At 44.7% G+C, this 22,176-nt stretch overlaps 1 protein-coding gene and 1 long non-coding RNA gene across 20 annotated transcripts in view; one reads left to right on the top strand and one right to left on the bottom strand.

The window, feature by feature from the left end:
• Positions 1 to 6,617, top strand: part of LOC109567946 (uncharacterized) — a 28,509-nt gene extending 21,892 nt beyond the window's left edge. Inside the window, exon 4 of the long non-coding RNA XR_002182145.2 lies at positions 2,832 to 6,617. This is a non-coding gene — a long non-coding RNA (uncharacterized lncRNA). The remainder of the gene's footprint in view (positions 1 to 2,831) is intronic.
• The window catches only part of KIAA1217 (KIAA1217 ortholog), a 436,407-nt gene that overhangs the window by 330,274 nt on the left and 83,957 nt on the right, over positions 1 to 22,176 (bottom strand). For 3 of the 19 annotated variants that reach the window (XM_070802051.1, XM_070802058.1, XM_070802076.1), the window contains exons 1-2: positions 17,565 to 17,842; positions 6,616 to 6,899 (exon numbers count right to left, since the gene is read on the bottom strand). In XM_070802051.1, coding sequence (XP_070658152.1) covers positions 6,616 to 6,899; positions 17,565 to 17,634 — 354 coding nt within the window. In that variant the 5' untranslated portion in view covers positions 17,635 to 17,842. Of the gene's footprint in view, positions 1 to 6,615; positions 6,900 to 17,564; positions 17,850 to 22,176 lie in introns of those variants that run through there. The other 16 variants (XM_070802077.1, XM_070802078.1, XM_070802072.1 and 13 more) reach the window with 10 other exon arrangements.

The raw sequence follows: 22,176 nt of genomic DNA, 5'->3' as shown, positions 1-22,176 counted from the left end.
ACACGACTGAAGCGACTTAGCAGCAGCAGCAGCACTGATGAGCACTTTGGTTGTTTCCATGTCTTAGCTACTATAAACAGTGTTGCTATGAATACTGGGGTGCACGTATCTTTGCAAATTAGGAGTTTTCATCTTTTCTAGATGTATGCCCAGGAATGGGACTGCTGGATCACGTGGTAACTCTACTTTTAGTTTTTTAAGGAACTTCCATACTATTTTCCATAGTGGAGGAATGAATAACATTGTGCTTGAACCAAAGTCTGTAGTTTCAGGTTCCACAGTACAACTCCTCATCAATGAATAAAGTTCTTTAGAGGTTCTTAAAAAAAAAAAAAAGAAAAATTGGCTAGAATGAACCAGAACTTGAAATGTTTATGAGTAAACAGGGTGACAGATATTTTCTTTTTCTTCACTTCCATTGTTGGCAGCATAGTTACATTCAGGCTCCAGACACACTGGACTACAGCAGACACTGGTAAGCAGCACCAGACCCCCTGGGTACTGAGAACATAGCTCTAGGGCCACTTCCATGCAGACACTACAGACACTAGTGAGGCTTGTTTAGCTGCTCAGTCGTGTCTGACTCTTTGCGACCCCACGGACTGCAGCATGCCAGCCTTCCCTGTCCATCACCATCTCCCGGAGTTTGCTCAAATTTATGTCCATTGAGTTAGTGATGCCATCCAGCCATCTCATCCTCTGTCGTCCCCTTCTCCCCCTGCCTTCAGTCTTTAGTGAGATCTCAGGGACACTCAGAGAGCAACAGGCCAGACAAAATGCTTCCCGCTATTAAGGACCCCATTTCAGATAGTCTCACTGTTCATGTTCTTATCTCCTTATTTTAACTCTCCACAATGCTCATGTTAAAAGAAAATAACCTTTATAGCTTGCTCACTCTTTATTCCAAATGGAAGAACACAACAGACTTAGGTTAAAATGTACAATAGTCCCTCATAGCCATGGAGATTGTTTCTAGGACTCCCTGGGATACCAGAATCCAAGGATGCTCAAGTCTCTTATATAAAAAGGGGTACTTAGGACATAATCCATGCACACCCTCCATACACTGTGAATCATTTCTAGGTCACTTGCAATACCAATACAATAGACATGCTATATAAAAAGTTTTAAATACGAAGGAAAGGCTACATAAATAGTTGCCGGAACTCAGCAAATTTAAGTTTTCCTTTTTTGGAATATTTCTTTTCCTAATATTTTCTATCTTGGTTGAATCCAAGGATGCAAAACTCCCAAATAAGGAGGGCCAACTGTGTTCCTCTTTTCTCCTAAGATTTGATCACGTTAGATATAAGAATACACAAACTAATCTTAACCACAGAGCAGGTACTCTTTACCCAGTTAGTGAAATAGAAATTCTGTGGGTAACTGAAAATAAGGGCAAAAAACTATTTTCAGAATGGTTTCTGAGACTAGGAGTGGACAGCCAGATTCTGCAAGTGTGAGGCCAGTTGGATATCTGTTTCTTCACTAGAAAAGACACGAAAGAAGAGCATTTCCAAACTGTAGACTGACACAGTGACCATGACCATGAGGGATGGCTAAACTACAGACCTTTCTGAACTCAGAGCTTTTTTGAAAAAGTAACTTTCCTTCCAGGTAAAATATGTACAGGAATCTATTTTCTGTGGTTATCTCATATGCTCAGGGATTGAATACAATTTATTTTTTAAAAGAAATGGCAATGGAATGTCTCTATTACCTGATCCACTGTGAGCTACATAAGTTGTTATCAAAATTTTAGAAAAATTACAGGCAGAAGGAGAAAACACCAAGGTCAATAACAAATGGAGAGCTCACAGACTTGAGAAATTCTGACCCTGGTTGACCTGCTGGCTTCTTGACTGGAGGGAAATTACTTAGCCTTCCTTTAGCTTCTTAGCCTCAATCCCTTCTGATTTCAAACTGCCATCAATCTCTTAAGCCTTGGAGTCCCCATTCCTCTCTATGTTTACCAAACAAATGGTACCTATCACATTCCGATTGTATTAGAAATATTCACCTTATTTACTGAACAAAAACAGATCGTGCCTAATTTCGGTTGTGCACTCCCTGAAATGCTGACTTTGCAAAGGTGATTCAGACAAGGCTCTTCAAAAGCATACTGTAGATGGGAGAACAAAACAAAGAAAAGTACAATGAAGGTATGATTAGATGCTACAATACAGGTACTGCAGGATGCTATGAGCAGCCCAGCAGGTGTGACACTGGGCTGGATTTGGAAGGATTAATCTCTGTCCATGAATGCCTTATTTCTTTTGCTGACTTGGAGGCAGGGGCCAAGCCTCATCATCTGTATTTCTCACAATGCCTTTTCCATGGTAGGTGCCAAATAAATTATATATGGGATGAACAAGTGAAAGAAATCCAAATTTGAAGCTCTTGATAAAGGAAAAATACATTTAGGTTTCAGAAATATAATAAAATTGTGTTCTGACAAATGGGAAAAATTACTTCAAGTACTCAAATACGTGTTGGTAAAAAAGTGAAATGACTTTAAACACTAATTTGAAAATAAGAGCCCCTGAGCCTCTTCTTTTGGTCACCAGGAATCAGAATATTGTAATGATGGGACTTCTCTGGTGGTCCGCTGGCTAAGACACCGTGCTCCCAATGCAGGGGGCCTGGGTTTGATCCCTGATCAGGGAACCAGATCTCACAAGCTGCAATTAAAGATCCCTCGTGCCACAACTAAGACCCAGCATAGCTAAAAAAGTAAATAAAAATATTTTTAAAAATAATACTGTAATGCTAAGAGTTGCCACTGAAACAGGAAGAAAATTCATTTCCTTTTTCAAAACTCCATGATACAGGTATTATCTTTCCCTTGACTGGAACAGGAAGATTAAGTCATTAGCTTCAAATACTTTAACCAGCTTTTGGTGAAGACTAGATTTCGACCCAGTCCTGCCAGACCCCAGAGCCACGCCCTTAGCTGCCAGGTGACAAGCTTCACAGCCTGGTTGCCCCCCAGAAGTGAGTCAATAAAGACTCCATTATGCAGATAAGCAGTGTGCTACAACGGTGACGTGTGCCATTTTTCGGAGATCACAGAAAAGAGGAAAGAAAACTTTTTTGCCTTTCAGTCATCTAGCCTGAAGAAAATTCTTGACTGACTTATTTTCAAAGACTCACATATAAATTTCAACCATGAATCTTCCAAGGGTTTGAATGGATATGTCAAAACATAAGGCATCATGCTCTCCGCCTGATGCTCTGTGATGACCTAGAGCAGTGGGATGGGGGCAGGGTTTAAAGGGAGGCTCAAGAGGGAGGGGATATATGTATACCTATAGCTGATTCACGTTGCTGTACAGCAGAAATTCATACACGACACTGTAAAGCAATAATTCTCCAATTAAAAAAAAAAAAAACATAATGTGTGCTCTGATTCTCCTTATGTTAGATACCAAGGAGTTAGAACCTGGACTCCCTTAGCACCGAGACATTTCATGAAAAGTGCTGGATACAGCATTTTCATCCTGTTATTCTTGATTTCTTTCATTGGCCCTCTTCTCACTAAGGCCGCTTTTCTGGAAAGCAACCAAGGAAACAGCCACCCCAATAGTGTGTGGTGTTTATAACCTCCATATCTGGAAAGTCCATCAGACTTGTGATATTTGCCTTTTTCCTTAAGGCTGGTAGTGTGATCTTCCTGTAAAGGAAGCCTGGAATAATCCACAGTCAGAAGATCTGGGCGGAACAAAGGGTGTCTTAGAGAAGAAGATAGGAGAGAGGAAATGGGCGATAGGAGAAAAAGAATGAAAAGGAAAGAAGGTGAAGCGCTGTCTACAGGAACCTCCTAAATCATCACCTAAGCTTATCTCTAATGTTTACAATGCTGATTAAGATTCCTTTGCAACTCAGCAGAAGGAAAAATATATACACAGATCTAAGCATGGAAAACTGGAGAAGGCAATGGCACCCCACTCCAGCACTCTTGCCTGGAAAATCCCATGTACGGAGGAGCCTGGTAGGCTGCAGTCCATGGGGTCGCTAAGAGTCGGGCACAACTCAGCGACTTCACTTTCATTTTTCACTTTCATACATTGGAGAAGGAAATGGCAACCCACTCCAGTGTTCTTGCCTGGAGAATCCCAAGGACTGGGGAGCCTGGTGGGCTACCGTCTATGGGGTCGCATAGAGTCGGACACGACTGAATCGACTTAGCAGCAGCAGCAGCAAGCATGGAAAACAGACGGTCAGCTTGGAAAACACAAGAATTCATCCTGAATTACCCAGCAAAGTGGCAGCTGACCATCTGAGACCAGACTACATTATGACAGAGATTCAAGAGACAGGAGGTTGGAGCCTGAGGCCACTCGGCCAAATTCAGTACTCCCTGTCTTCTGACACCATCCCATTGCCCTTTACAACCTTCTGGTTAGTTTTAGGCTCACCATGTAACAACTTTCCACAAAGCCATCATCATCATGGTAGGAGAGAGAATTATGACATCACAAATAATAATACTACAGTAATAACTGAAAATTTTTAAATGAAAAATATACCATTTTTGATAGGATAATTTCTATATTTCTCAGCAAAATAATACATTTTCATTTAAAAAATATGTATCAGCCTTCCTCACTCAACACATAACCAACTTTCTAGCCTCCTTTACCCAGGCTCCCATCCCTAAAGTCTCAGACACACATTCCCTCACCATGTCCCTTATACCGCATACACAGACCACACTGCCTGCTCTACAGGAAATGGTCTTCACCTTTTAGACCAGAGGAATAAACAAGGACTCAGACTTCACTGAAGTCAAAGTCCAGCTTTTCCTCAACAAACTGCATAACCCTAACTGCCCTGAGTTTCCTCAATCTGAACAGCACTGAATAAAGTATGATTCCTCACATATTAAGACACAGAGAGAGGCACAAATCCTATTAATTAAATGGACAGTGACCCAACTATCAGTAGAAAATAGGGATGCTTTTATTTTTAATCAATTATATCTCAATAAAACTGGGGGAGGGAGGTTACATAACTGATAAACAGAAATAAAAGAAAACAGGGGCATTCTCTACATACACTTGAAATGAAGACCGCCATCCTTTTCTTAGTGAAGAATTCATCTGCTCCTCTCCATATCAACCTAGATTCTTCTTTCTTTTCTGGGCCTACTGCCTCTTGGGACGTGAACATCTCAACATACAATTCATGAGGCATATTTCACATGTTTTAGGCACTCTGATAAAGATTTCATAAAAGAGAAGGTTTCATTTAAAGGATCAAACGAACTGAGCTTAAAGCGTAAAGAATTGAGGCCGACGCCAATCACCATTTCCGTAGACGATAAAAAGCTGAGTCAGACATCACTTTCGTAACTAACTTCCAAGAGAGCAAACTTAAAAACACAGAACTTGTCTCTACCTGGAGTGTCAAAATCAATACCTGCCCACTCTCGTCCCTGACCACAAGGATTGCTAAATGTTCTCCACTTCCATCACCGTGGTCTCCAGCCTCAGATGGAGACGCCCATCTGTGGGCTACAAAGGAGGCCGGCCTCCCATCTCCTGTGGCCCTACACCCATGCTGTCCCCTGAAAAGTAACTGCACACCGTCAAGAAACAAAAACACCCTGAGCCACTGTCGAGGGATAGCTGTGGGGCTGTCAAGATAACCTGAGAAAACAGGTAGCTGCTGACAGCAGAAAGCCAAGCATGCAGAAGAAAAACATGCCTGAGAAGCAAAAAGAACAGAAAACAAGACCCTAACGTCAGCTTCTTGAGGTAAAGGGGTTTGTCACAAGACTATCCCTCTGTGTGCTCTGTTTTAGCCTGAAAATGTATTTATATTCATTCATTCATACACTCATTCTTTCACTGCGCCAAGCACTCAGTAATAAGGGGGCAGACGTTAGCTGATTCCATGCTACACTCAGTTAAGATGCACTTCTGCGCTGCCTGCATTTTAGATATATTTGTGGTTGAACCTGGGACGTTCTTACAGGGGAACTGCATATCCTCTGGTCTCTCTTCTCTAACTTCCTGTTCTCTTACTGTTGTTGCTAAAGAAGGCTGAGCCTTCAGGTCAAATCTTTTCTGCAATCTGCCTCCTCTCCCCAAGCTGACCAAGAGATCTGGGACAATCCAGCAGTGGGCACAATCCACCCAGCTGTTTTTTTCCCCCTTTAACCTGAAGGTCACTATGCTTTCCCTCATGTTCATTAAAGAATGAGCTTTGCACAGGGAAGGGGAATCAGATGAAGGCAGTCAAAAGGCACCAACTTCCAGTCAGAAATAAGTACAAGGGACATAAAGTAAGCATGACGAATATAATAGCACTGCCGTATGTCACACAGAAAGCTGTGAGGAGAGTAAATCTTAAGAGTGCTCATCACAGGAAAAAAAAGTTGTTTTTTTTTATTTCTTTCATCTTGTATCTAAATGAGATGATGGATGTTCACTAAATTTTCTGTGATAACCATTTTATGATGAATATAAATAAAATCATTATTCTGTATTCTTTATAAACATACAGTGTTGTAGGCCAATTATATCTCAATAAAATTGGGAGAAAACAGAATTAAAAAAAAAAAAAACGAAGAATGAGCTCGGCAGAGCGAAAATGGCAGGATACTCGTACCTGGTCTCTCAGCCTCTCCTGGTGGCCCATGATGGCGGTGGCATGATGCGGGTATTTCTGCTTCAGATGTTCCAGGAAAGCTTCTCTCTTCCGGTCCATCTCCGACGTTTGCATTCCCAGGATTTCTTTGGAACTTCGAGGCCCACCTAGAGTGTGTCTCCTCGGGATGTTTCGGGAAGATTTGGAAGCTGACACACGGCTGTTCCCATTAGAAAGGCGCTCCTTGGTTCTGCGACATTCTGCATCTTCTAAGGATGTCACCTGCAGGTTGCTCTTTCCTTGTTCTGAGAAACAGAAAAGATACAGCTCACAACTAAAGATTTCACACTAGAAATCTCATTTACAGGCCACCAAGTGCGTTTGCGGCAGCTGATAATGTATGAACGTAACTCAGCAGTATGTGTATGCGTGTGTGTGTGTGTGCGCGCACGGGCGCGTACCCACACAGCAGCAGGAAAGAGGGTAAATCAACAACTAAAAGAAATATGAAAAACTGCACTTTAGAAATAAAGATATTGCAGCAAAAAAAAAAAAAAACTACAATTTCTTTCCCTGAGGTTATTCAAAACCAAAGCACCTGGTCAGACCAGTTTGCAGGCAAGATCTCCTGGAGAAAGGAATGGCAACCCACTCCAGTATTCTTGCTTGGGAAATCCCATGGACAGAGGAGCCTGGCGGGCTACAGTTCATGGAGTCGCAAAGAGTCGAACAGGACTGAGTGACTAGCAGTGCAACACAACCTGGATTACCCTTCACCCTCATCTGTAACTATGGAAAAGTTAACTTAAGTGATTATGATTATTTCTTTATTTTTAAACATAGTTTCATCCTAGTAACAGCACTTCTTACAATTTTATAATCTGAAGGCAGGAATCCTGCCTTCAAGCCTAGATTAAGGACAAATGATGAGACCTCTCTCGCCTCACTGTTTTCACTAATAAATTAAGCATGGCTGAACTGGTATTAGATATGCAAATTTAAATCTTAGTTCCCTGACCAGGCATCAAACCTACAAATCTTGCAATTGAAGCATGGAGTCTCTCTCTCTTTTTTTTTTTTTTGAAGCATGGAGTCTTAACCATTGTACTTACAGGGAAGTCTCTAGCTTTTTATTTTTTAAATATGTATTATTATAAACATACTCTAAATTTTTTTTAATAAATTTCCAATTTAAGAGGGTATTTACTAATTATTTATCTTCAAAAGTTAAGTACAGAAAACACACCCAATATTTAAGAGATCTAGAGCTGAGTCTCAGAGAACTAATTTTTTTAAGTCTTTACTGAATTTGTTATAGTATTGCTTCTGCAGTTTATGTTTTGGATTTTGGGCCATGAGGCATGTGGGGATCTTAGTTTCCCGATCAGGGATAGAACCTGTGCCCTCTGCAGTGGAAGGTGAAATCCTAACCAATGGACCACCAGTGAAGTCCCAAGAACTAAAACCTGATGCCAGTGACATAAACCAACAAGTGTTCAGAGTTCATACATAAACCAGCTCCTCTAAAGGCAGTGCCGTCAACATGGTTTTTCTCTTCTTTACCTAGAAATACCTATACCTAGAACTGTAGGTACAACACCTGTTGGTTAGACACAGAAAATATTGTAAACGTGGGCTCATTTCCCTGCTGCAGTTTTTCACCCCTAGATGAGTATTCTGGGAGTAATTCTTCTTGTTTACCGTTCACTTCTCATTACATGGCTAATTATAGCTTCTCCATCAGACCATCAGACACTGATGAGGAAAGAGAAGGAAAAAACAGCCCAATTAGTTCATTCTACTATTCATTAACTTCAACAGTACCTTTAGAAGGGGGAGAAGATAGAACTATTGGTTCAAAAGATATTGAAAAAAATAAATAAAAAGGCTCTCGGAGGCAGATGTAGAGAACGAACATGTGGGCATGGTGCAGGGGAAGGAGAGGGTGGCACGAACTGGGAGATTAGCACTGACATATATATATTACCATGTGTAAAATAGACAGCTAGTGGGAAGCTACTGTATAGCCCAGGGAGTCCAGCCTGATGCTCTGCGATGACCTAGAGGGGTGGGATGGGATCGGGGAGTGGGGTAGAAAGGAGGTCCAAGAGGGAGGGAATATATGTATACACACAGCTAACTCACTTGGCTGCATAGCAGGAACTAACACAACACCGTAAAGCAATTTCCTCCAATAAAATTTTTTAAATAAGTAAAATAAAAAGTCTGTGAGACCAGCATGAAATGAGAGAAGCCCAAATCACTTCTGAAATCATGGAACTGACATCTGGAAGAATGAGTGGAAACTGTTTCCTTTTCCTCCAAAGATGACAGGAGAAATCGTCCACTGAAAATCGCCTTGAGCAGGGGAGTCCCTCAAGGGACACACAATTGCTGAGGGAAGTCTTTCTCAGGTAGGGAACAGATGATGATCAGAATTAAAAGCCCTGAGTTCTAGCCCTCCTCCACTCTTTATTGTACATATGGTTTCAGTCAAGCCATCTACTGTCTCTCTGTCTTGATTCCCTACCTACAAAATGCAGAGCTCAATAACACTACCTGTGTTACCAATACTGAGGACCAATAAGAAAGCTGTGAGAAGTTGACTGTCACTATTATGAGCTTTCATGCGTGTGTTTTCTTTTCAATGTCCCTTAGCACCCAACCCACGCTAATCATTAGTTGCTGTCTGGTCGCTAAGTCATGTCCAACTCTTTTGTGACCCCCCTGGACTGTAGCACCCCTCCCCACCCCCCATCCCCGGCTCCTCTGTTCATGAGATTTCCCAGGCAAGAGTACTAGAGTGGGTTGCCATTTCCTTCTCCAGGGGTTTTCCTGACCCGGGCACTGAACCCTCATCTCCTGCATTGGCAGGGTTCTTTACCACTGAGCCATCAGGGAAGCCCCAAAAAATCATTAGTGAGGATCCAATAAATACCTCTGAGTTGGGGGAAAAAAAAAAGATTTGGGGAGATTAATTCCACTTATTCACTCTACCTTCTCATCACATAGGGGCTTCCCTGGTGGCTCAGTGGTATAGCATCTGCCTGCCACTGCAGGAGACGCAGGTTCAATCTCTGGGTAGGGAAGATCCCTGGAGAAGGAAATGGCAACCTACTCCTCTGGTGATGGCTACCTTGTTTGTGGTCTCTTCTCTAATGACACAGAGGTAACAGGAGCTATTGAATAAAGACAGGTGCGGAAAATGTCACATCTCAGGTTGGGAAATACGTGGGCAATCTGCAAAGATTTAAACTTATGCTTTTGAGTGTGTGCACATGAGTTTTTCATTAGTCAAATTTTTGTCTACTTGATACAACAGAGTTGACTTCTAAATGGATTTTTACAATTACTTTTTTTTTTTTTGGCTGTGCAGCGTGACACTCAGGATCTCAGTTCCCTGATCAGGAATCAAACCTGTGCCCCCTGCAGTGGAATGGCAGAATTCTAACCACCAGGGAATTCCCTTGATTACTTGTGACATCATGCAAATAATATATTTTAAAAGTTATCCCGGACAGCTAGATTAATTGGCAAAATGGAATCTCTGAAAAGGTGATTTCTTCACGTGGACATAACACACAAATATACACATCCACCCAGGAGGACACACACTCATGTTCCTCAACTACCAACAAGGGCAGAAAGTTCTACTGGGCCTTGCTCTGCCACATGAACTCACAAGAACTGTCCTATTTCATCTCAGGATCCTCAGAGAAGGTCAAAACAGCCAGAACAGCAGTCTCTTGGAGACTGAAAAGTTTTCCACGTTCTTTGAAATAAACTGGGAAAGGAGGAGGGAGGGAGAGAGTTGGAGTGCAGGGTCATCTGTCAACATCCACCTTGGAGCAGCCCCACCTCGCTGACCCTCCAACCACAACCCTCTTCATACTTGACGCTGAGAAGGTCACATCCATCTTAGGCTGTGTGCTAAGTTGCTCAGCTGTGTTCCTCTCTCTGCAACCACATGGTCTGTAGCCCGCCAGGCTCCTCTGTCCATGGGATTCTCCAGGCAAGAATACTAGACTGGATTGCCATTTCCTTCTCCAGGGGATCTTTCCAACCCAGGGAACAAACCCGTGTCTCTTACGTCTCCTGCACTGGCAGATAGGTTCTTTACCACTAGTGCCACCTGGGAAGCCCCCCACCTTAGGTTACTTTTCCATTTTTTACTGTCTCGTGGATTCTTCTAAAATGTCTCCAGGTGCTTAAGGAGGTTTAATGCAATGTGCAGGACAGCAGAGACAGTAAATGCACCAGTGGCTAAATGCACTGGCTTCTCATTGCCCTGGGGACCCACCACTCCCTCAGCCCCACCTGCCTGCCTGGCGGATCACTGAGCTCTGGATCCCATCTGCTTGCAGGTCACCCTGCTCCACTTTTACGGCACCCACAACAAACAAACCAATGCGGCTACCACACGAAGCTGTACAACCCAGCTGTACAACTCCTACACAAAGGGCTGTACAACCCATTCCCATTTACCATGACCCTGTAGGGGTCACTGGAGCTTTTTTCTCTATGAGACACAGTTCTTAGAAGCGATCGACTCCCACGCCCGAGGCAGAGGAGACGGCTCTCCCATTCCGGTCATCTGGGGAGAACAGGACCTTTTAGTTGAGGAGGAAACAATCAAAGGGGAGCCGCAGAGGACGTGGAGTCACAATTCCACAGCCAATGGAGTCCCACCAACTCCACTGTCCATGCGGACACACTGCCCGAGGCTTGGAAACAGAAGCTCAGTTCTGACCCTTGTCTGGAAAGCACTTTGGTGCTAACATTTGAGCCTGGGTGTGTCGGGCTGTTTGCTATTCTGGGAATCCATGTCAAACAAATAACGAAGCTGGAGTCTGAAGACAAGGTTTCCAGTTTTCCCCTTCCTGCCCCTCCCAGCCTCTGTCAGCACAGAGTAACCTCTCCTGCAGGGCAAAGAGCAAGATGGGAGCTTCCAGGGGAGAACGGTCCCCAGCAACCTTCCCTGGAGCAGGAGTGGGGACTGAGAGGACCGAAGTGCCAGAGAGAGACTCTTGCGAGTTTCAAAGGGCTTCTTGGCTGAGATGCACACTTCTGGAAAGGAAAAGTAGAAAGTGGGGGGCTGGGGAGGGGCAGGGACCAGGCAGGCAGAGGACTATGGAAGACAGGTCACCTCAAGGAAGACACCCACAGAGCAAATTATCCTGCAGGCAAGAGACCACAGGAGCTGCCGAGACTGGCTTCACGGCCCCCACTCAGGGTGCCTGGGCTGGGTCAGCTGACCTGCAACCGGGATCTGGACCTGGCATTGTTCCTGCGTTCCATGCCTGCTTGCCATTTGAGAGCCAAGAACAGGGTGGATGGCCTTCCTGAGATTTTACTCCTGGATCAGATTAGGAGGATCCTGTCCTCCTGGGGGCACTGGCGACCCACTCCAGTACTCTTGCCTGGAAACTCCCATGGACAGAGGAGCCTGGTGGGCTGCAGTCCATGGGATCCCTAGAAGTCGACACGGCTGAGCGACTTCACTTTCGCTTTTGACTTTCATGCATTGGAGAAGGAAACGACGCCCACTCCAGTGTTCTTGCCTGGAGAATCCCAGGGACGGGGGAACCTGGTGGGCTGCCGTCTATGGGGTTGCACAGAGTTGGACACGACTGACATGACTTAGAAGCAGCAGCAGTCCTCCCGGGGAAGGAATCTCCCACTGCTTCATAGTGGCTCCTGGTTAGCTGTCTCTAAGGTGTCGTTTTCCAGACTGTGTTGGGACGCTCTCTTGCATTAGAGTATCATGGGGAGCTACAGTTATGTCTGGCTGTACAACGCATTCCGATCTACTATGGCAGCAGTCACAGGTATGTCTGTGTATTTAAACCATAACATCCTTCTGTGCACACACAAGAAAATCCTGTTTTTCAGTCCCCTTCATCTAGTTGGGATCTTGTTCTAATTCCGCTCAATGCAACGTGGGAGGAAACTGCGTGGGCCACCGTTAGCCCTGGCCCCTGACCTCCTGAGTCCTCTTTCCTACCCTTTCTTCTTTCCCCTTTGGCCAGTTAAGTGCAAAAGCTCCAGCAGAAACCTCCAAGACCCTGGGGAATTGACATCACAACTAGATGTCCTTTGGGTGACTTGGGTCCCAGGGTCACCTGGAGGTAAACCACCCCGATCCACTTGGCTAGGAATGTCCACATTCCAGTGTTCAAAGCAAAAATTAACCTTGATTATGCTAAACCACAGACATTACAGCAATCAGGTCATCTGACTCCTAGGTATCACATATTCTGTTGGGACGCACAGAGTTCCTCCATTTTTTTCCAGCTCCCTTGTTAAAATCAAAAAATCACCACCGGAGACACACTGGCACAAAAATTAACAGCTGAAACCAGTCCATTATGTTGAGTCCTCTAAAAAATCTTACACAAGTAAATAAAAGAGGTTTTTGGTAGAGATTTTACACAAAATAGGAACAGCCCCTCCCCTATCCAGAAAAGCATTCTTGTCTCAATGGTTGGTTTGCTGATTGACTGATTTACTTTTTGCAAATATTTATTGAGTGCCTGCTCTGTACACTGAAAGGACTTAGGAAGTGTAGTGAAGTGGTGATCAAAGTAGACTTAATTCCCTTCCCTCATAGGGGAGGCACATTATAATTAAGGAGGCAGACAACAAACAGATAATATGTAACATGAATGTCAAAGCTATGGTTTTTCCAGTGGTCATGTACGGATGTGAGAGTTGGACTATAAAGAAAGTTGAGCGCCAAAGAATCGATGCTTTTGAACTGTGGTGTTGGAGAAGACTCTTGAGAGTCCCTTGGACTGCAAGGAGATCAAACCAGTCCATCCTAAAGGAGATCAGTCCTGAATATTCATTGGAAGGACTGATGCTGAAGCTGAAACTCCAACTTTGGAGTTTGGCCACCTGTTGTGAAGAACTGACTCATTGGAAAAGACCCTGATTCTGGGAAAGATTAAAGGCAGGAGGAGAAGGGAACAACAGAGGATGAGATGGATGGCATCACTGACTCGATGGACATGAGTTTTAGCAAGCTCTGGGAGTTGGTGATGGACAGGGAAGCCTGGCGTGCTGCAGTCCATGGGGTTGCAAAGAGTCAGACACAACTGAGCAACTGAACTGAACTGACTGATAAGTGCTTTGAAGGTTAAAACAGGATAAGGGACAGAAACTGATGGGCAAGTTTAGAGGATGCTTTGGAGCAAAGACCAGAATGTCTGGGGACCCCCAGGGACCCCTCCACCTACCACTTCCCTTGCCAGGGCTGTACTCTGCAAGGCTGCCAATACGGTTTTTTTTCCAGCTTCACTGAGATATAACTGACATGTAATCTTATCTGATTTTAAGGTGTACAATAAATTGATTTGATAGTTACATACTGTGAAATGATTACTACCACAGTGAATATAGTATCTTAAGACCCCAGTGAATCAGGGGTGGTAGGGGGTTTCAAGACATTGGGGCCAGAGTGAAAGCAGTCGCCGCAGGGCTGCTATGGGCGGGCATGGGCATCCTAAGGACCACTCTGGGGAGCCCAAGGGCCTTCAAAAGAAGCAGAATATTGGACTTCCCTGGTGCTCCAGTGGTTAGGACTCAGTGCTGCCTCTGCAGGGGGCAGAGGTTCCATCCTTGGCTGGGAAACTAAGATCTCACACGGCACACGGCAAAAAAAAAAAAGCATGATATAGTTAGACTCAAATTCAACCACTAATTACTAAGCACCTCTCTGCAATTCACACTGTTTACTACCCAGCAGCTGACGCTTCAGCCCCGGGAGCATCATCGATAAGAATTATTCTCAAGGTAACCATATGCCCAGTTGCCAAAACAGTTCTGGGTTACAACTGTTGTCCCACTGAAATTATTCATAGCGGTCCCTTTCACTCTCAAAACTGTCTCTGTTTGAACAAGTTACACGATCACCCAGAGGATCCTTATCTATCTGTAGATTGATAAACTCAAAGCCCTAGTGTGGTATAATTAGCTGTTTGTTCAGCACATATTTATTGATCGCTGTCTCATGCCTGGTGCTCTGTTAGGTTCTGGGGATGTGAAGACAAAGAAGTCATGGTCTTTGCCCTCGAATACCACACTCTCACTCTCACAATGCCAAATATGATCAAGCCCACAAGGAATCATGGGTGATGCAGCCATCAGAGGCTGGCCTCCTTTGCATGGTTCTCTTGCATATCAAAGAACTGGAGAAGAGGCCACACTCCTTCACAGCATTATTTTCACCCAGGACTCAGTGGGGATCTTAGAAATCTAACCTGAATTCTTAGCCCCCTTTCACGCGCTCCCCAGCCACCTTTCTAGCCTTCTTCTGCACACAGACCCAATCCTGGACCATCTCTAACAATCCTGGGTCCCCTCTTCTAAATTTCAGCCACAAATATCCAAATTGCAATCAACATCTCCACTTGGATGCCTGAGAAGCTTCCAGATCCTACCATAGTCAAAAGATTTTCTGCTCTCCACTTGCAAGCCACAAACACCCTCTCCGCTACTCCTCTCCAACACTTTCCCCTTCAGGTAAATGACAACTTCCCAGAAGCACAGACCAAAATTTCTGAAGTCATCTCCAATTCCTCTGTCTCTCTTATATCCTATATCCAATCCCTTGGCCAATTCAGTTTCATCCTCAATATATATCTAAAGTCTGTCTTCTTACGACCACCTGTTCTACTCCCCTACCTGCTGATTCAAGCTAGTGACTGGTTTACTTTGGAAGCTTCCTAACTGGGCTCCCTGCTCTGCCCTCAACCCCACTCAGGTGATTCTCAGTAGAGCACCTAGGACTACCTCTGAAGAAACCTCTCAGACCCGCCAGCAGCTGCCACTTCCTTTGAAATAAAAGCCGAAGTCCTTACTATCAGAGGCCCTACCCGACAGGACCTAGAATTCTCTTAACCTCTTTTCTATCCATCCTTTCCCCATGTTGTTCTTTGAAAATGCCCTTTTTCTTCCCTCCCTCAGCTCTTTCTGATGTCCCTTCAAGTATCACAGCAGTGCTTAGTCACTCAGTCGTGTCCGACTCTTTGAGACCCCATGGACTGTGGCCCGCCAGGCTCCTCTGTCCATGGGGATTCTCCAAGCAAGAACCCCAGAGTGGGTTGTAACCACCTCCTCCATCATAGTAGTGAGGCCGTCTCTAACAACCCTACTACAGTTTCACCCCTACCCCTCCATACTCAATATCCGCTTTCTCTGCCTTATTTTCCCCCACAGTTTAATGAACTTACTAGATAAAACATAAGATGCCCAGTTAAATTTGAATTTCAGATAAACAACGAATAATTTTTAGCATAAGTGTATCCCAAATATTGCATGGTATATACTTATACTAAAAAAAGTTTATTTTTTACCTGAAATTCAAATTTAAATGAGCCTCTTTTATTTTTGTTTGACAAAATATGGCAACCCCACCATATAAAATGCTATTTTACTTATCTGTTTATTGTTTTTGTCCTCCACTCCCCCTCCCCCACACTTGGCCCTTAGAATATAAGGCAAGGGCTTTTCATCTATTTTGTTCATTGCTGGATCCCCAGAAGCTAAAACAGTGACTCCCACAGAACAGATGCTTGATATTTAGTGAATAAATGAAATAAGGTGATCACACTGCATCAGTCCCACCATCTCAGTCTCTGAAGGGTCTCTGAACTGCTGTGGTTGTTTGTAAATTGTTTCTTAAATCAGTTCCACTCTCTTGTTGCACCTCTAGATTCCGAGTATTTCGTAATGCAGCAGAAGCCCAGAGGTTGAATTCCTGCTGCAGGACCCTGTCTATCAAACAGGGCAGGGGAGGGGGCCCCACTGCGTAGGGGCCCCGAAGGAGAGTCTTGTGCTTTGACAGCACACACACAGACAACAAGCTGAGGACTCTGAGTCTGGGATTCTCCAGGGTTCACTGGTCTTAAAGTTTCCTGCTTTTCACCGGGGGGAATTTCTATCTCTTCTAATTGCATTTTCTTCTGTCTGGCTTAGTTTTGCATTTTCAGTGTGGATGAGTCATGTGTGACTTCCCTTTTGCCTTTTTAAAAAACACACACCTTTTCCCCTGTGCATTGTTGTTACTCCCACGCACAGCACTGCAGCCCCGCAAGCATGGCTATTAACTGGCCCCTGGATGAACCTGGGCTACGGTGGGGGAGGGGAGGGTTCTGGATTGTGCTGGGTCCAAACCCGCTGCCTTCGCGATAGTGCATGCAAGGTAGGCTCCGGAGTCAGAGACGTCAGACACTGGACCGCCCAGCCGAGTAGCCCTTTCCCCACCCAACCCCACTGCATAATTTCTTTGGAACGACATATGCTTCTGGAAGTTCCCTACGGAAAAGACAAGTCTATTATAAACACAATCAAAGGGAAACTGCTCAGAGAAAATCTATCAGAACTGTCTTAACAGCTCCCAACTTTTGAATTCAAGCATACAGAAAATTCGCACAGCTCCATCTCTCTTCTACATGGACAAGTGCTCCCCTGCTGTTCCGATCCGGAAAAAAAAGAAAACACCCCCAAACTCTGCGATTTAACTCTCAAATACGACCAAACTTGCCTCCGACGTGCCTGTGCCTCGTGGAATCCCCCCAACCAATGAATGGAAGTGTTGCCGTCCCCGAGAGACCTTTCCAGAAAGAGCTCCTCTCTCCCGCGACTGGAGCAGTGAGCATGGAAAGCTGCTTTGGGCGATGTATTTGTCATTGCCCGGAGATCTAGCAAGTACTGACGGCTTACAGGGCTACCAATGTAACATCACCCCGCCACTTCTTTGCCTGCTCAAGAAAATCCTGCCAGAAATTAAAAAAAAAAAAAAAAAAAGTCCAGCCTACAGCTCTCCACTGAGTTGGGAAAACGCACCACCCCAAGAAATACGCCTTTTCTGTGCCAGGCGCTCGCTCTGCAGTTATAAAAAGCAGCAGCCAGCCGCGAGGCACACGCGGAACCGTAACTCCATCTTTGAATGAGAGCCTCTTACTTACCCGGCATCTGTCTGCTGTCTGCTGAGTAAGGAAGGCATGGCTCACATTTCTGGCTTTCGTTTTCTTCCATTGTCCCTGCCTCCGGCCCAGGCTCCTCTCTGGTCTTTAAACTTCAGAGCGCCGTTCTGAAAAAACGCTTCCAGAAAGCGCCTGGAAGGGGGCCCGGTGGGTGGGGAGGAGGGGACGGTGCGAAACCCCACCCCAAACTACTCTCCACTCCCGTGCAAAGTCTCTCTCGCCGGGGAAGACTGCATTCCAGCGCCCGGCCTCCCGCGTCCCTCCGCGCGCGCGCGTCCCCGGGTCCGTCCGTCTGTCCGCCCGCCGGCTCCCTGAGGAATGCGGGCTGGGCCCCCCGCCCGCCCCCGCGCCGCGCGCTTCCCCGAGGCCCCAACAGGTGATGCGCTGTCCTGCCCTGGACCCACGCGGGCCCCCCCAAGGCAATCTGCGGCGACTCCGCAGCTGGGGAAGGAAAACATGGCCCGGGATCGCCGGCAGGAGCCTTTGCTGGAAGCCGGTTCTCCGTCTCTTTCATCTCACAGAATCAGCCTACCCAAATAGGCTGATATCCTGAAAAAGGAACAGCCGACTGCGGAACGTCCCAAATTTCAGTGAAATCCCTTTTAAAAGGGGCAACGAGAAGGACAGGTTTTATGCTGAAGGTTCTTACACACTTTCTTCACCAAGCGTTTAGAGCTTGATTAACAGACAGATACAGCTGACTTTGCACACAATCAGTTTGTCTCTTCAGCTGGACTTTTCAAAGTTTGTACTCCTTTGCCTACACTTTCTCAACAGTTCCTCCTCCCCAACACACATAAACACACTAACACGTTGATCACAAATCTGAAAAGTAAACTAGTAAAATCAACCTTCTGAATCTCTCCAGTTCATTAAAATAGAAAGGAAATGCTTTTCTTTGGATGGACAGAGTTGCATCCAGCATACTCATTCTCCCTTGAAACTACCTACAAACATTTATTTTGTTCTTTACCCGGTCCTTGAAACCCTGGCCGATTTCCCAGAAAGTGAAAAGGGGAAGCATAATGTCCACAAAAATGTAAAAAAAAAAAAAAAAAAAAGGTATATAATCTGTGCAATGTACATGCTGCTATTTCAGATATGGGCAAATCACACACTACCTAGGAAGAGGGTGATCTTTTAATCTGTAGGAGCCCCATTATTTGGTGGGGGGAAGGAGGATGGTTAGCCTGCTGACCATAAGGCTTGGCCCAGTTTACATATCATTCAGACAAGGTTTTACATTAATTTAGATGAAGAGTGTGTGCAGAACAATGACTGGCCTACCCTCCAGATTCTGTCCTTGAGTCACCTGTGTACTTTGGCAGTGTGGGGGACATATTTTAGCCATTTCAGAGAAAAAAGATTTGGAAGCCCATGAAGAAGTCATGCCAGGAAGTCACATCAGGTCATCGTGCAAGGTCATCACATCAGGAAGGGAAGAAGAGCCCCCCTCAACTCCTAAAAGGATTTTTCTTGAAACCCAAGAAGATGTGGTGGATCTAGAAGAAAGTTAAAGCCAAGCCCAGTAGCACTGAAGGCAGGCAGTTGGGTTGACGGGGGCAGATATCTCAAGGACCTCGTGACTTTGCAACAGGCTGACCTGGTAATCTTGCTTTAAGGAGGAACTAATTATACACACTTTCTGTATTGGTGGCCTACGGCAAAGGCCAGACGAATCTCCTTTTAACCTCATTATTTCCTTGGGTTCAGAGTGTTCAGGAAGCAGGGATCTGAGTTCAGGCCCCCAGGTCCAGATTATCTGGGTCCTTGTCTAGCTGTTGAGTATCTGTCTTCAAGTTATTAATGCCAGAAAGGATGGGGGTGGGGTAGAAGGAGAGAGCACGGCAGGGCAGCTCCAGATGTTAGCCTAAAGCAGATGTCCCTGGGCTTGCGGCTGTGACACCAACCCACCTTGATTTGATGTGTGGAGAGCCTGTTCCTGGCAGTTTCTGCCTGTCTCTTGACACAGTACAGAGGCAAAAACCCCAGGATGAAGGAGACGGCAAGGCACCTACAAGGGCGGTCTGTCCTCAACAATCTGTAGCACCCTGGCCTACTCAGGGGTCTTCCAGACTAGCTCAATCCAGGCAGAAAAGACGCACCTTTTGATGCAGATTCTGCTTCCCTAGGGCTGTTTGGAAAGTGTAAGAGCAGATAAACTCTCTTGTCGATTTCAAATAAGCCAGATGGGGGCTCTCCCACCCATCTTGCACTCTGCTTAGTTCCCTGGCAGCCCAAGAAACCCCCTTGGGGAACTATGTGTCCCAGCCCCTGTGGCTGGAACCCTCCCCTCCCCCACAAGCGAAGCTGACTCTGGCCTCTGCAGACATTCCTTGAAGCAAGATTCTTCAGGGAGTGCACAAAAGAAAAAGGCATTTAGCAATGAAGATACTTAACATAAATCATTAAGAACCATGCAATCTAGATATAGATTTACAGTAAAACACGTTCTCTTGAGTAGTCAAACTTTCTGATCGTACTATGGGGAAAAGCTTCTATCGTACTAATACTGGCCCTTTGTTCCTCCTCCTTGAGAACAGGAACTGAAAACAGTTGGAGAGGCTCTGTATTAATGCCACGGCACTATTCTCTACATTGCTCCCCAAAGCAAAGACCTCGCTGAGAACTTTTTGCTGATTGTCAGTTTCTCTGAGTGGGGTCTCTGGCAAACAGTAACCCTTTTCTGCAATCTCCATTCGTTTAATAATTCAGATCTTCATGAAACATACTATTATTGTCATTGCTATTACTGTGGGATGTTCTTTCTGGAAGAAACACTCTTTGAACTAGACGTACATGAAGCTTTTCGGTTTCATTTAATGTCTGGGTTAAAAAAAATTGCTATGACAAACCAACCTGCCTACCACCAGCCTTCGAAATTTGTTGTGAAAGGCCTAAAGAAAGCGGGAAGCACTTGAAATGTGGATTTACCTGCAGACACATAAAGACCTACAAGAAAGTTACCATCAGGCTATATTTTCAACTCCATTTCAGTTAACCAGGAAAGGTACAAGATGATTTCTTGGTTAATGGCACCATATGTTGGCAATTCATGATTCCCAATGAGCTAAGACACAGAGAAGTGTCATTTAAAAAGGAAGACAACTGATGAGATACTAGTGATGTAAGGAGAACTGGTGATTTTGCACCCAGAACAAACTCATGACAGAACTGAGCCATTATTGGTTGTGATAATGCAATTTCAACGGGCATTACTATGATGGACATTAATCACAAAAATCATAAATATTGTGTATGACTTCTGGGCAGGCATATTTAATTATAGGGCTGAGGAAAGCATGTCAGTTTTCTTCGTGTAAGTTTTTCAAGAAAAAAATCGCTAGAATAAGCATTCGTGGAATCATGCTGCTACGTTTCAATTTTTTTCTTTTCTGTTTTACTTTAAATCCTATTAAGAACAGGATAACTTAAAATGATATGACATTGGGACACAAGAGAAATAATTAATGCTTGCTGAAGTCATAAAATGTAATCTTCCAAGGTTTCCATAACTGTGAAAATCAAACAAAACAAAGTGAAAAACAAGCCACAATGTTTCAACCAGAGACCTCAGGTCTGTTGTGTGATGAATCTTCTCTTCTAAAGGAGGTGCTGTTGTGTGCAACTCTGCAAGTCAGAAATCAAGGACTTTTGACAACTGGGAAAACATTTGCTTCAATGGATGATCTGGTGAATGAAATGCAAGATCTTCAACCCTCCTGTTGCCAGCAGTGTGTCAGCTGGCTAGCGTGAGCGTATACTTAAATATAAACCAGACCACTTGTGACAGGGAAAGGAGACACCGTTAATAATGACAACAGGACAAGATGCAGAAACTACGACTGTCCCTGGCAAGCCAGCACAGATGGTCACCTAAGTTCAAGATAAGCCCTCCATACCGTCGGTATCCAAATGTGAAATGAACATAATAATTTCTCCAACACAGACCTCACATGAGAAACATACTTATTAATTAAATGTGTGAACTTCATCTCTGTATTACAAACCCCACTAACAGTTTCACATCAGGAAACACAGATTCCAGAATACAATATCCTGCATGATTCAGCCATCAAAACAGAGTTTTCCTTTCTGTGTCTAGGACAAAGGTCTCACAGATGCGACCAGGTCATCATTTATAGCTCCAGCCTTCTCTCCAGAGAATAACCCATCTTCTTCACAGTTCTTAAAATCCTAATTGCTGCAAGGAGACCCTGCAGGCCAAGGAGAAGTGAAGTGGCCAAGAGCCTCCCCCCTACTCCTCCACCTCCCAACACACAACCCCCTTAGTCTCTCTATTGTGATGTCCTGGAACTTTTCTCCCCTACGTCGTAACAAATTCCTCATGTGGATATAAGTATGAGCCACACTTGTATCCAATGTGTTAATGCTTTAAGCAGATTTGCTTTCTTTTCCAGAGAATCCATTGATGTTCATTTTTATTGGGGTTTCTTTTTATCTCTTTTAAGTTGGTAGATACTGGAGAGAGCAGGCCTTGTCTACACACCACTGTGGCGATGCTGTCTTGTCTGCACCATGGTGGGGAGGTGCCAGACCCTGGTCACTGCAGACCCGGTCTGGATCCTAGGTG

This window comes from Bos indicus, chromosome 13 (genome assembly GCF_029378745.1).
Source record: "Bos indicus isolate NIAB-ARS_2022 breed Sahiwal x Tharparkar chromosome 13, NIAB-ARS_B.indTharparkar_mat_pri_1.0, whole genome shotgun sequence".
Taxonomy (NCBI): domain Eukaryota; kingdom Metazoa; phylum Chordata; class Mammalia; order Artiodactyla; family Bovidae; genus Bos; species Bos indicus.
This window is presented reverse-complemented; position numbering and strand designations above follow the sequence as displayed.